This window comes from Oncorhynchus mykiss, chromosome 1 (assembly GCF_057628025.1).
Source record: "Oncorhynchus mykiss isolate SJ-2025 chromosome 1, ASM5762802v1, whole genome shotgun sequence".
NCBI lineage: Eukaryota > Metazoa > Chordata > Actinopteri > Salmoniformes > Salmonidae > Oncorhynchus > Oncorhynchus mykiss.
Window position 1 is genome coordinate 16,676,282 of NC_143022.1, and position 13,374 is coordinate 16,689,655.

At 41.9% G+C, this 13,374-nt stretch overlaps 1 protein-coding gene across 2 annotated transcripts in view; it reads right to left on the bottom strand.

Annotated features, from left to right (window-relative positions):
• slc30a7 (solute carrier family 30 member 7) overlaps positions 1 to 12,988 on the bottom strand; it is a 28,837-nt gene extending 15,849 nt beyond the window's left edge. The window contains exons 1-8 of one of the 2 annotated variants that reach the window (XM_090188228.1): positions 12,785 to 12,972; positions 12,123 to 12,224; positions 11,565 to 11,678; positions 9,644 to 9,731; positions 9,323 to 9,455; positions 1,378 to 1,504; positions 1,286 to 1,341; positions 58 to 105 (exon numbers count right to left, since the gene is read on the bottom strand). In XM_090188228.1, coding sequence (XP_090044354.1) covers positions 58 to 105; positions 1,286 to 1,341; positions 1,378 to 1,504; positions 9,323 to 9,455; positions 9,644 to 9,731; positions 11,565 to 11,678; positions 12,123 to 12,224; positions 12,785 to 12,864 — 748 coding nt within the window. In that variant the 5' untranslated portion in view covers positions 12,865 to 12,972. Of the gene's footprint in view, positions 1 to 57; positions 106 to 1,285; positions 1,505 to 9,322; positions 9,456 to 9,643; positions 9,732 to 11,564; positions 11,679 to 12,122; positions 12,225 to 12,784 lie in introns of both variants that reach the window. The other variant, XM_021560770.3, reaches the window with a different exon arrangement.
• Between the last annotated feature and the right edge of the window lie 386 nt (positions 12,989 to 13,374).

The following is a 13,374-nucleotide window of genomic DNA, read 5'->3' on the forward strand; positions in this document are numbered from 1 at the left end:
TCAATAGCTGGATTATGCTGTGCATCCAATTAGCTAAGTCATTTAAATGTTCAGTACCTTGCAGAATCTGTTTGCTGGAGCCCTTGCCTGGTGTGTGCAGTTCATCTGGAATGAATAAATAAATACATTAAATACAGCAGACAATTAGTATTAACTATAGAAACAGGGCAAACAACAAATTGGATTCACAACAGCATTTCAACTGCCTGCATAGGTTCAGCGAGACTTCTGCTGGGACACAATATATAATAACAACTGTCATTTGGCAGACGCTTTTATCCAAACATATGGGTGGGTGGCCCTGGGACGTATGGGTGGGTGGCCCCGGGACGTATGGGTGGGTGGCCCCGGGACGTATGGGTGGGTGGCCCCGGGACGTATGGGTGGGTGGCCCCGGGACGTATGGGTGGGTGGCCTGAATTGTGGTAAAATTGTTAGACAACGGTGAGTGAACAGTCAATTGCACACACTGAACAATCAGGCCTTAAAAAACAGCTCCCTTTCCCCAACAGTACATCTTTGAGTCCCGCTTGTAGAGCTGACAGGATTTGGAAGGTATCAGCAATGTGGTAATAGCGCCACCTAGCGTTATAGGCAAAGAGTCATTTTCAGCTAGAGGACACTAATTCAGTGTGTAGAGATGTAAAGGGTAAATATGTATTTCAAACAATAAAGCGGCCAGCCCGCCACTGATTTGCTAAATAGCTGAGGTATGGGGCTGGAAAAATGGGACCACTCAAATTCAGACACCATGGATGGTCAGTCCTTGCATCCATAGCTATCAAAATTATAGCTTTAACCATGAGGCTATACCGTGTGTTTACAATGTGTAAAAAAAAAGCATATGTTTGGGTTTCTGATGGGGTACGACAGTCGAACTAAGCTCATAGGCATTTATAAGTTACACTCTAAGAATCATTGGGTATCATGAATTTAAAAGTCCAGAAATGGATGTAGCAACCCAAATTGCACCTTTAACAAGGAATGGGTAAGAATTTATTTGGGATTGGATCCCTAAATAATGCCAACACATTGAGAAGCAGAAAACTAAATTTAAAGTATCTTCAATATGAATCTACAACTAATTATTGGGAAAATGTTGCTGGTGTTTGCATTTTCATACACCACACATTCACTGTCCTCAAATGTTTTGTGTATTTACCTAAATGGAAATAAAACAATTGCAACCCACTGAAATAACTGTCAATTATGGAACAAGAGACTGTGTGAGAATTCTCACACCGCATTACAGCCATTTTGTTTTCTGTGCCGGGTGTGGTCTCACCATGGCAGTGGGGGTCATCATGGGAGTGACCGTGCCCTCCATGGCTGTGCCCATGTCCATCTCCATGGCTGTGCCCATCTCCATGGCTGTGCCCATCTCCATGGCTGTGCCCATCTCCATGGCTGTGCCCATCTCCGTGTTTGGACTCATGCCCATGCCCCCCATGGCTGTGTCCGTGGCCCGTACTGCCATTGAACAAAGAGTGGCTGTGGCCATGACCTGCAGAGATAGAAGACACAGATTATATTTTTGTGCTCAAACACCTACATCTGTGTCAAGAGGAAAACATGTAAATCAGTTGACATTCTATTGAACATAAAGGTGAAAGAATACACTTGGCATTGGTGCTCTTCTATTCAGGGTGCTCCCTGCTTGAGGAACGTGTTCAGCTAATTAACCTGACAAAAGTCATACTATAGTAAATGTCAAATCAAATTACATGTCACATGCGCAGAAAACAACAGGTGTTGAGTCCCGGGCTTAGTTACAAGCCCTTAACACTTATTTTTCTTAACTGCATTGTTGGTTAAGTCATCATTTATTTGTTTAAACAAGGGGTGCCGGTACAGAGTCAATGCAAATAGGCTGGGTAGCCATTTGATTTGAACTGTTCAGTAGTCTTATGGCTTCAGGGTAGAAGCTGTTAAGAAGTATGGAGCTCCGGTACCGCTTGTCGTGCGGTAGCAGAGAGAACAGTCTATGACTAGGGTGGCTGGAGTCTGACAATTTTTTGGGCCTTCCTCTGACACCGCCTGGTATAGAGGTCCTGGATGGCAGGAAGCTTGGCCCCGGTGATGTACTGGGCCGTACACACTACCCTCTGTAGTGCACTGCGGTTGGAGCCCGAGCAGTTGCCATACCAGGCAGTGATGCAACCTGTCAGGATGCTCTCGGTGGTGCAACTGTAGAACTGAGGATCTGAGGACCCATGCCAAATCTTTTCCATCTCCTGAGGGGGAATAGGCTTTGTCGTGCCCTCTTCACGACTGTCTTAGTGTGTTTGGATCATAATAGTGTTGGTGATGTGGACACCAAGGAACTTGAAGCTCTCAACCTGCTCCACTACAGCATGCTCGGTCCTCCTTTTCCTTTGTCCACAAATCACCTCCTTTGTCCACAATCACCTTTGTCCACGGAGAGACAGAAGAACGGAACCAAAGAAGGAGGTGAGCACAAGCAGGAGCCATGTTGTTTCCTAAACAGTGAATTGCAGAGGACGTAGGCAGTGCAAACCCGTTTTGGTGACTTCTGGTATATCATCAAAATACATCAGAAATCGCAGCACGTTTTTGGACAGCTGTTTGTACCTGCTTATGTACAACACCATTGGAAAGTCATGTTGAAAGATGCATTTATATTCCTAAAACTTAAGTTGAAAATTATGCTGTCGCTGCTTCCTGCTGACAAGACATTTAGATAAATATCAGGTTAAATGTCCAAATCAATAACCAATATGCAGAAACAATATGATGTATTGAAAATATAAACTGTAATATCTACAGTCGTGGACAAAAGTTTTGAGAATGAATGACAAATATTAATTTTCACCAAGTTTGCTGCTTCAGTGTCTTTAGATATTTTTGTCAGATGTTACTATGGAATACTGAAGTATAACTACAAGCATTTCATGAGTGTCAAAGGCTTTTACTGACAATTACATGAAGTTGGTGCAAAGAGTCAATATTCGCAGTGTTGACACTTCTTTTTCAAGACCTCTGCAATCCGCCCTGGCATGCTGTCAATTAACTTCTGGGCCACATCCTGACTGATGGCAGTTTGTTTGTCCACCCGCCTCTTGACGATTGACCACAAGTTCTCAATGGGATTAAGGTCTGGGGAGTTTCCTGGCCATGGACCCAAAATATCAATGCTTTGTGCCCATTTTGCCTTATGGCAAGGTGCTCCATCATGCTGGAAAAGGAATTGTTAGTCACCAAACTGTTCCTGGATGGTTGGGAGAAGTTGCTCTCGGAGGATGTGTTGGTACCATTCTTTATTCATGGCCGTGTTCTTTGGCAAAATTGTGAGTGAGCCCACTCCCTTGGCTGAGAGCCCACCCCACACATGAATGGTCTCAGGACGCTTTACTGTTACAAGCGCTTGTCTTCTCCGGACAAGCTTTTTTCTGAATGCCCCAAACAATCAGAAAGGGGATTCAGAGAAAATGACTTTACCCCAGTCTTCAGCAGTCCAATCCCTGTACCTTTTGCAGAATATCAGTCTGTCCCTGCGGTTTTTCCTGGAGAGAAGTGGCTTCTTTGCTGCCCTTCTTGACACCAGGCCATCCTCCAAAAGTCTTTGCCTCACTGTGCGTGTAGATGCACTCACACCTGCCTGCTGCCATTCCTGAGCAAGCTCTGTACTGGTGGTGCCCCGAGCTGAATTAATTTTATCAAACCACCCTGCTTGCTGGACTTTCTTGGGTGCCCCGAACACTTTTTCTTACGATAAATGGTTGATTTAGGTGCAATCTTACTGGCAGCAATATCCTTGCCTGTGAAGCCCTTTTTGTGCAAAGCAATGATGACGGCACGTGTTTCCTTGCAGGTAACCATGGTTGATAGATGAAGAACAATGATTCCAAGCACCACCCACCTTTTGAAGCCTCCAGTCTGTTATTTGATCTTAATCAGCATGACAGAGTGATCTCCAGCCTTGTCCTCGTCAACACTCACACCTGTGTTAACGAGAGAATCACTGACATGATGTCAGCTGGTCCTTTTGTGGCAGGGCTAAAATGCAGCGGAAATGTTTTTGGGGGATTCAGTTCATTTGCATGGCAAAGAGGGACTTTGCAATTAATTGCAATTCATCTGATCACTCTTCATAACATTCTGGAGTATATGCAAATTGCCATCATACAAACTGAGGCAGCAGACTGAAAATTAATATTTGTGTCATTCTCAACTTTTGGCCACAATGATACACACAGTTTGAGTCAGAAGTTCACATACACTTAGGTTGGAGTCATTAAAACTTGTTTTTCAACCACTGCACACATTTCTTGTTAACAGACTATAGTTTTGGCAAGTTGGTTAGGACATCTACTTTGTGCATGACAAGTAATTTTGTCAACAATTGTTTACAGACGGATAATTTCACTTATAATTCACTGTATCACAATTCCAGTGGGTCAGAAGTTTACATTCACTAAGTTGACTGTGCCTTCAAACAGGCTGGAATATTCCAGAAAACTATGTAATGGCGTTTGAGGCTTCTGACAGGCTAATTTTTTTATTTTATTTTTTTTTTTACCTTTATTTAACCAGGCAAGAACAAATTCTTATTTTCAATGACGGCCTGGGAACAGTGGGTTAACTGCCTGTTCAAGGGCAGAACGACAGATTTGTACCTTGTCAGCTTGGGGGTTTGAACTTGCAACCTTCCGGTTACTAGCCCAACGCTCTAACCACTAGGCTACCCTGCCGCCCCGGCATTTGAGTCAATTGGAGGTGTACCTGTGGATGTATTTCAAGGCCTACCTTCAAACTCAGTGCCCCTTTGCTTGATATCATGGGAAAATCAAAAAGAAATCAGCCAAGACCTCAGAAAAAAACTGTAGACTTCCACAAGTCTGGTTCATCCTTGGAAGCAATTTCAAAATGCCTGAGGGTACCACGTTCATCTGTATAAACAATAGTACGCAAATATAAACACCATGGGACCACGCAGCCGTCATACCGCTCAGGAAGGAGACGCATTCTGTCTCCTAGAGATGAATGTACTGTGGTGCGAAAAGATCAAATCAATCCTAGAACAGCTAAGGACCATGTGAAGATGCTGGAGGAAACCGGTACAAAAGTATCTATATCCACAGTAAAACAAGTCCTATATCGACAACCTGAAAGGCCACTCAGCAAGGAAGAAACCACTGCTCTAAAACCACCATAAAAAAAGTCAGACTACGGTTTGCAACTGCACATGGGGACAAAGATTGTATTTTTTGGAGAAATGTCCTCTGGTCTGATGAAACAAAACTAGAACTGTTTAGCCATAACGACCATAGTTATGTTTGGAGGAAAAGGGGGGAGGCTTGCAAGCCGAAGAACACCATCCCAACCATGAAACACACGGGGGTGGCAGCATCATGTTGTGGGGGTGCTTTGCTGCAGGAGGGACTGGTGCACTTCACAAAATAGATGTCAGCATTAGTAAGGAAAATGATGTGGATATATTGAAGCAACATCTCAAGACATCAGTCAGGAAGTTAGAGCTTGGTCGCAAATGGGTCTTCCAAATGGACAATGACCCCAAGCATACAGTGGGGCAAAAAAGTATTTAGTCAGCCACCAATTGTGCAAGTTCTCCCACTTAAAAAGATGAGAGGCCTGTAATTTTCATCATAGGTACACTTCAACTATGACAGACAAAATGAGAAAAAAAATCCAGAAAATCACATTGTAGGATTTTTTATGAATTTATTTGCAAATTATGGTGGAAAATATGTATTTGGTAAATAACAAAAGTTTCTCAATACTTTGTTATATACCCTTTGTTGGCAATGACAGAGGTCAAACGTTTTCTGTAAGTCTTCAAGGTTTTCACACACTGTTGCTGGTATTTTGGCTCATTACTCCGTGCAGATCTCCTCTAGAGCAGTGATGTTTTGGGGCTGTTGCTGGGCAACACAGACTGTCAACTCCCTCCAAAGATTTTCTATGGGGTTGAGATCTGGAGACTGGTTAGGCCACTCCAGGACCTTGAAATGCTTCTTACGAAGCCACTCCGTTGCCCGTGCGGTGTGTTTGGGATCATTGTCATGCTGAAAGACCCAGCCACGTTTCATCTTCAATGCCCTTGCTGATGGAAGGAGGTTTTCACTCAAAATCTCACGATACATGGCCCCATTCATTCTTTCCTTTACACGGATCAGTCGTCCTGGTCCCTTTGCAGAAAAACAGCCCCAAAGCATGATGATTCCACCCCCATGCTTCACAGTAGGTATGGTGTTCGTTGGATGCAACTCAGCATTCTTTGTCCTCCAAACACGACGAGTTGAGTTTACCAAAAAGTTATATTTTGGTTTCATCTGACCATATGACATTCTCCCAATCTTCTTCTGGATCATCCAAATGCTCTCTAGCAAACTTCAGACGGGCCTGGACATGTACTGGCTTAAGCAGGGGGACACGTCTGGCACTACAGGATTTGAGTCCCTGGCGGCGTAGTGTGTTACTGATGGTAGGCTTTGTTACTTTGGTCCCAGCTCTCTGCAGGTCATTCACTAGGTCCCCCCCGTGTGGATCTGGGATTTTTGCTCACCGTTCTTGTGATCATTTTGACCCCACGGGGTGAGATCTTGCGTGGAGCCCCAGATCGAGGGAGATTATCAGTGTTCTTGTATGTCTTCCATTTCCTAATAATTGCTCCCACAGTTGATTTCTTCAAACCAAGCTGCTTACCTATTGCAGATTCAGTCTTCCCAGCCTGGTGCAGGTCTACAATTTTGTTTCTGGTGTCCTTTGTCAGCTCTTTGGTCTTGGCCATAGTGGAGTTTGGAGTGTGACTGTTTGAGGTTGTGGACAGGTGTCTTTTATACTGATAACAAGTTCAAACAGGTGCCATTAATACAGGTAACGAGTGGGGGACAGAGGGGCCTCAAAGAAGAAGTTACAGGACTGTGAGAGCCAAAAATCTTGCTTGTTTGTAGGTGACCAATTACTTATTTTTCACCATAATTTGCAAATAAATCCTACAATGTGATTTTCTGGATTTTTTCCCCCTCATTTTGTCTGTCATAGTTGAAGTGTACCTATGATGAAAATTACAGGCCTCTCATATTTTTAAGTGGGAGAACTTGCACAATTGGTGGCTGACTAAATACTTTTTTGCCCCACTGTACTTCCAAAGTTGTGGCAAAATGCCTTAAGGACAACAAAGTCAAGGTATTGGAGTGGCCATCACAAAGCCCCGACCTCAATCCTATAGAATATTTGTGAGCAGAACTGACAGTGTGTGCGAGCAAAGAGACCTACAAACCTGACTCCGTTACACCAGCTCTGTCAGGAGGAATGGCCCAAAATTCATCCAACTTATTGTGGGAAGCTTGTGGAATGCTACCCGAAACATTTGACCCAAGTTCAATTTAAAGGTAATGCTACCAAATACTAATTTAGTGTATGTAAACTTCTGACCCACTGGGAATGTGATGAAAGAAAGGCTGAAATAAATCATTCTCTACTATTATTCTGACGTTTCACATTTAAAAAAAAAAAGTAGTGATCCAAACTGACCTAAGACAGGGAATTTTTACTAGGATTAAATGTCAGGAATTATGAAAAACTGAGTTTAAATGTATTTGGCTAAGGTGTATGTAAACTTCCGACTTCCACTGTACATGTGCAACAAAAGCAATCATATCACTTGCATTTTTTTAAAACAAGCACCTTAAACTGCACACGCACCAAATACCGGTTGTTTTGACAAGTGGCAACAAATCAACGCTATCGAAATTAGATTCCATGCTGTTCAAACTAACTAAAAAAAACTACAAATGGAAACTGGAGATATCTTTTAATCACTGGCTAGAGAACCTGCAGAAGACCGTGGGCTACATTTTGGAGTGATGCATTTGAATTTGGGGGTCAACAAAACGGAAAGAGAAATGCAACACTTATTTGTCAATTACTCATATCGATATCACGTTGAAATCAATTGCGCAAGAGTAAATCTAGAACGAGAGAGTAACTATAGCTCAAAAACCACACCGATTGTAGAAGACATTTTGAAGTGTTGCATTTTGTTTCATGTGGGTCGCAACACGGTAAGTGTAACGCAACACTATTGTTAATCACTTCCATTAATATCACACTGAAATCAATAGAACGTTTGTGGTGTAGCGCTGTTTGAACTAACACTATTCAAAGGCCACAGGGAAACTTTGCATAACCTATACATGGCTGGTTAGATGAAACTTGTATATTTTGGAATGTCAGATGTTTATTTTGGGAGGCTGCCATCATAGAAAACAGAACATACCATTTTTTTGTTAGTTAACTTAAAAGAATCACAACAAGGCATAGAATACCAACACTGACAACGGTTGACTGCTATGTAAGTGATGATTTGACAGTCAAATCCATGTATTGTTGTGTGGCTAGAAACTTAACTATTCGTGTGATTTCATTAACAAGATTTAAGTCCTGAGCATCCCAGCGCGAGTGATAAAATTAATGGCACAAAACCAAAGATATTGATCTGTTTAAAGCAATCAATCTTATGTCATCGTGATGACTAAACTTTTATACTAACATTACCAATCTGAGGTAAAATGGGTAATTCCACAATTTTATGGGGTGAAAATGCAACCTTGTGTAAGGTAGTAGCAAACTGTCCACATTAGCGAAATTAACAATTTAATATGCCAAAATAATTTAACATGTCAACTCACAAACTATTGCAACAACGACATCTATTTCTCACTCATTTAAAAAATGCGCTCGAACACAATTTACCGGGCGCTCTAGCCTAGAGCCTTCAGTGTCTGTGCAGCAGGCTGAAAGTTTGACATCCATAAGAAGGGTGTTTCTAATCTCTAATTGCATGTGAAGCTCAGCTTCAAGTCATGTGCATGTTGTCTGACTAGTTTCCCGACAAAACTAGCTTTCCTTCATACAGTATATGAGACAAGCTAATATTAGTTTGTTTGAAAAGGGTACAGGGACTGGTGACTTCAGAGTGGACAGGGGTTGGGCAGAGAGCAGAGGGATTTGGGAAAGAGAGAGAGATACTTGGGAAAGAAAGAGTAGAGAGAAAGCCAAATGTGAGCCTGGGAAGGATTTGAGTGAACAACTTGGGGGACAGCCAAGTAAAGGAACCTTAGGAGAAAAATTGATAAGGCAAACCACCTCATGGCTCCACCCCAAACTATATGCTTTTAGACCTAGCATAGAAGCACAAGGAGGAAGTACAGGAACTTTGAAGAGAGAAATTATCAGGAAAGGACTGACCACTTGGGAGAGTGTGATGATTAGGGGATCATGTAGTGATATGGAGGTGCAAAGTGACACTGTAGAGAGAGAGATGTCCTGGTCCTACCTTCATCCCCGCCGTGAGAGTGGCCGTGGCCCCCGTGCTGGAACACAAAGATGCCAACCAGGTTAACCAGCAGTCCAGCGACGGACACTGGTAGCAGGCGATCGTGATTCACGTGTGGCGGCTCCAAAGCCCTCTGTCAGGAGCAGCAGGAGACAAGACCAGTCAAAAATCACAAAAACGTTATTCAGAATGGATCATCTTAAATAAAAAAAGGTAGATACAATTGTCAATTTCAGTAAAAAAAAAAAATATTGTCCAAACACTAGGCCCATCAACCTGGTTTCATTATGTGATATCATGAAAATGACTTCTGTGACATACCTCTACACCTTCTGAGAAAATGAAGAAGGCAGTGAAGATGAGGAACAGGCCATTCACAAACCCTGCCAACACCTCTGCCCTCACATACCTGGAAAAAGAGATAAGAATTAGAAAAACAATACACACAGGTAAACAAAAGGCTAATCACCTATCCAAATACCAATGGGATTTAAAACAACTGCACCACCTTTGTTACATGAGTAGCAATACACACAACCAAATGTGTACTGAAGGTAGGGCTGTGACAGTCATGGAATTTTAGATTTCTTATTTGTCAGTCAAACCGTTATAGTCGTTCATGAAGCACATTGCTCCTCTCCTTCGCTCCTCTCCTCCTAACTGTCAGTGTGCCCTGTTTTTGGTAAGCCATTGAGTGCATGCATTTCATGATAATAGTTTGCAACAAAACCTTGCTGAAACAAGGAGTCCATGTAGAGTCCATGTGCCCATGGAAATTGAAACTTCCGACTTCAGCAGTCTTCAGTCAGCCGTTTGTTCCACACCACAAAATTCTAAAACTTTGTCTCCGCCCCTCTCGCTTTATAACAGCTGTTATGTGAACCAGGCTTTCTTTTACTTGACTACTTTTGGGTAGAGTTTGTCGACTTAAAAATTAAGTTCACAAAAAATAAAATGGTTGTGACTTATTTTATTTTCATCACAGTCTTCATCCATAATCGTTGGTTACACGATTATACAATTACCGCACCAGCCATAAGTGAAGGTGCACATTCTGTCAGATAAGGTTTTAGTGCTCACCAGGAGGATTGGCAACCCTGGATATCAATAAAGGCATAAGATCACAAATAATGCAGGTATCCATATACGCTTGGAAAATGTAGACGTCACAAACGTCAATGTAAACATGAGCAGACACACCTTATTAGTTTGAGACAACGTAACCTTTGTAGCTTCACTCTTCACTAGCACTCTACATCAGAGGTGTAAAGCTCAATTTGCCCCTCCACCGCCTAACAACAGGCCTTTTGGTGTTTTCAGTATCAGTAGAAAGGTCTCTTTAGTGTCCTAAGTTTTCATAACTGTGACTTTAATTGCCTACTGTCTGTAAGCTGTTAGTGCCTTAACGACCGTTCCACAGGTGCATGTTCATTAATTGTTTATGGTTAATTGAACAAGCATGGGAAAGAGTGTTTAAACCCTTTACAATGTAGATCTCTGAATTATTTGGATTTTTACAAATTATCTTTGAAAGACAGGGTCCTGAAAAAGGGACTCATTTTTTGCTGAGTTTAGTATTGATGACATTATAAACACCGATTCTGTAGCAGGTGGCATAGTCACCACCTTTTGTTTTGACTTCATACAAGCCTCTCGGGCTTATGTTTAGAGAACATTTGGTACTGTCCGGTTAGAATATAAAGGCCGTTGCCAAGAGGCCTGTTAGACATTTTCTCTACTTCTGTTCTGGAGATGTCTTCCTGTTGCAACTTATCAACGATTGCTCTTCTTTTTTATTCACCTGAAAATATCCTTTACATAATAGCGACGAGGATGGGATGCTAAGGTTTTTAGCCGTGTTGGTTGAAAGAAGCATCAGAATCAGCTCTCTGGAGGGGAGTCAAACGTGAGTACTCTTTTGTGGAACCTTCTGTTGGGGTTTCCCTTGGCATCTAAAGAGTACCACGCAAGAGCCTTGTGTTGTCAAGAAATAATATTTTATTAGTCAACTTGGTTAATATGATACCGGTTTAAAGACACTTCTGAAGCCGTACGACAGTGTAGTTTGTACGTGGTGGAAAATCCTCTAGGAGCAACACTGAAAACACGGGACACGGGTACGTGAGTGCTCGGTGTACCTCAATTAAAACATCTTACAAACTCCTTTCGATACTGCTATAACAAAAGATCAAACCACCCACCTATGTTTGAAACCCCTGGTCTACATTGATTGCATACGTACCCATATGAGAAGGAGTCATTTGACCTCCACCTGGAGATCACTGAGGCTGCAAGTCCGGCTAAAAGTGCAGTGCAGTCGAAGAACATGTGAAAGGAATCTGATATCAAGCCTAAACTGAGAGCCAAAAAAAAAACAGTACTTTTATGAATGACTAAGTAATGGCTGATAAAATAATAACATATTTATTCTTGCATATATTAGTTCTAGCTAGCTCGTTACTTGTCTATGGGAAGACATACATTTTATGATAATGACATTTGAATACTAGCCTGGGAGACCAGACAGATAATCAGCTGGTTCCAGGTAATTTGAACACATGTTGCAGAGAGGATGTCCTAGCAGAAATTAATGTACAGACGTCAAGCTGAATAGACATTTTAATACACATTGGGGAATAACAATTATCAAAGTAGCTCAAATATATATATATAGTTTGTGGTGCATTCCCACTGATAGGGGCAGTGCAAGCAACGGTTTATGGCACAATGCTTAGACATACGTGGCACATCCTGAAATAAGAGTTGCGTGTTTTTCGATTTATATACGGTCAGAACTTACCTGTTACTCCATATGCCGTACGATAATTCCACAAAAGCAAAGGACAGATTCAGACAGAGAAAGAAAAACAAATTGCGTGATGTTGTATCAGATAGGATTGATCTGGAAAATAAGAAATTGCACTGAGTTAGAATCCCAGCTGATGAAAGCCGCAAGCTAGCGCGAGTTATCAAACAAGCTAGCCCTGCGCTAATCACAACAGTCAAGCGTATTGCTTTTGTTTGGCAGTTTATGAATGAGAAGTAACGTTAGCTATAGCAAATATTACATACATTTAGATGTAAAGCATGTTGACCGCATATAAATATTGAATATTATACAACCGCCCTAGGTTAGATAGCTACTACTAGAGAGCTAAGTAAGTCGGAAGTAACGTTAACGTTAGCTAACTTCCAGCTGTGTTGGCTAGTTAAGACATCCATTCCGGTATCTGAAGCTAAGTTAGCTAGCCAGCTAATGTCCCCTATAAATATGTCTATGTAACGTTAGCTGACAACAATATATCTCTGGTCAACCAATATAGATTGTAAAGTAGCTAGCTAATAAATCCATTATGTTTCAAGAAGCATCAGATTTTGGCATGATTTTCAGATATCTGAATTAGCATAGATTCAAAATAGCTAAATAAAACATAAAAAGACAGTACGACCAAAACAACTTACTTGAACCATCCTGAAATCTTGGCAAGGAGGTTGAATTTGGCTGGCTTGTACTCGTCGTCTTTTATAGATAATGGTAACATTTTAGCAGTCCCAGACTGTGGCTAGGTAGCGACTGTTGGTTTGTGCTGCAACCACCAACTCAGCTCCTTCAAGCAGGAGATGAGACATGCATCCGGTCGATAGAGGGCGCTCGCGCTGCCAAACATATTTTACTATAAACCTAAAGCGAGTATGGCACAGGTTAAATAGAATAATAAGGTGGATAGGTTTTGAGACATAACTAAAATAAAGCCAATGATATGTTGGTGTATGGATACAGTTGGCTATCCTACATTCGGGGGTTCTGTTCCCCATCAGATACTACTGCTACCCAGAATCCTTAATCGTAATAGAAGGCTATGCTGCTCCCCATCATATAGTTATCGTTCAGTTGCAGTGATGGGACAGGACTGTAACTACCAATTGGATACCACGAAATTTGGGAGAAAAAGGGGTAAAAAAAGAACTTGTTTTTTAATACAACACTTTCACCATCACATCAGATACTGTCTCAGATCAATTCAGCCTACAGTTCTTCACCCTGAGTAGGC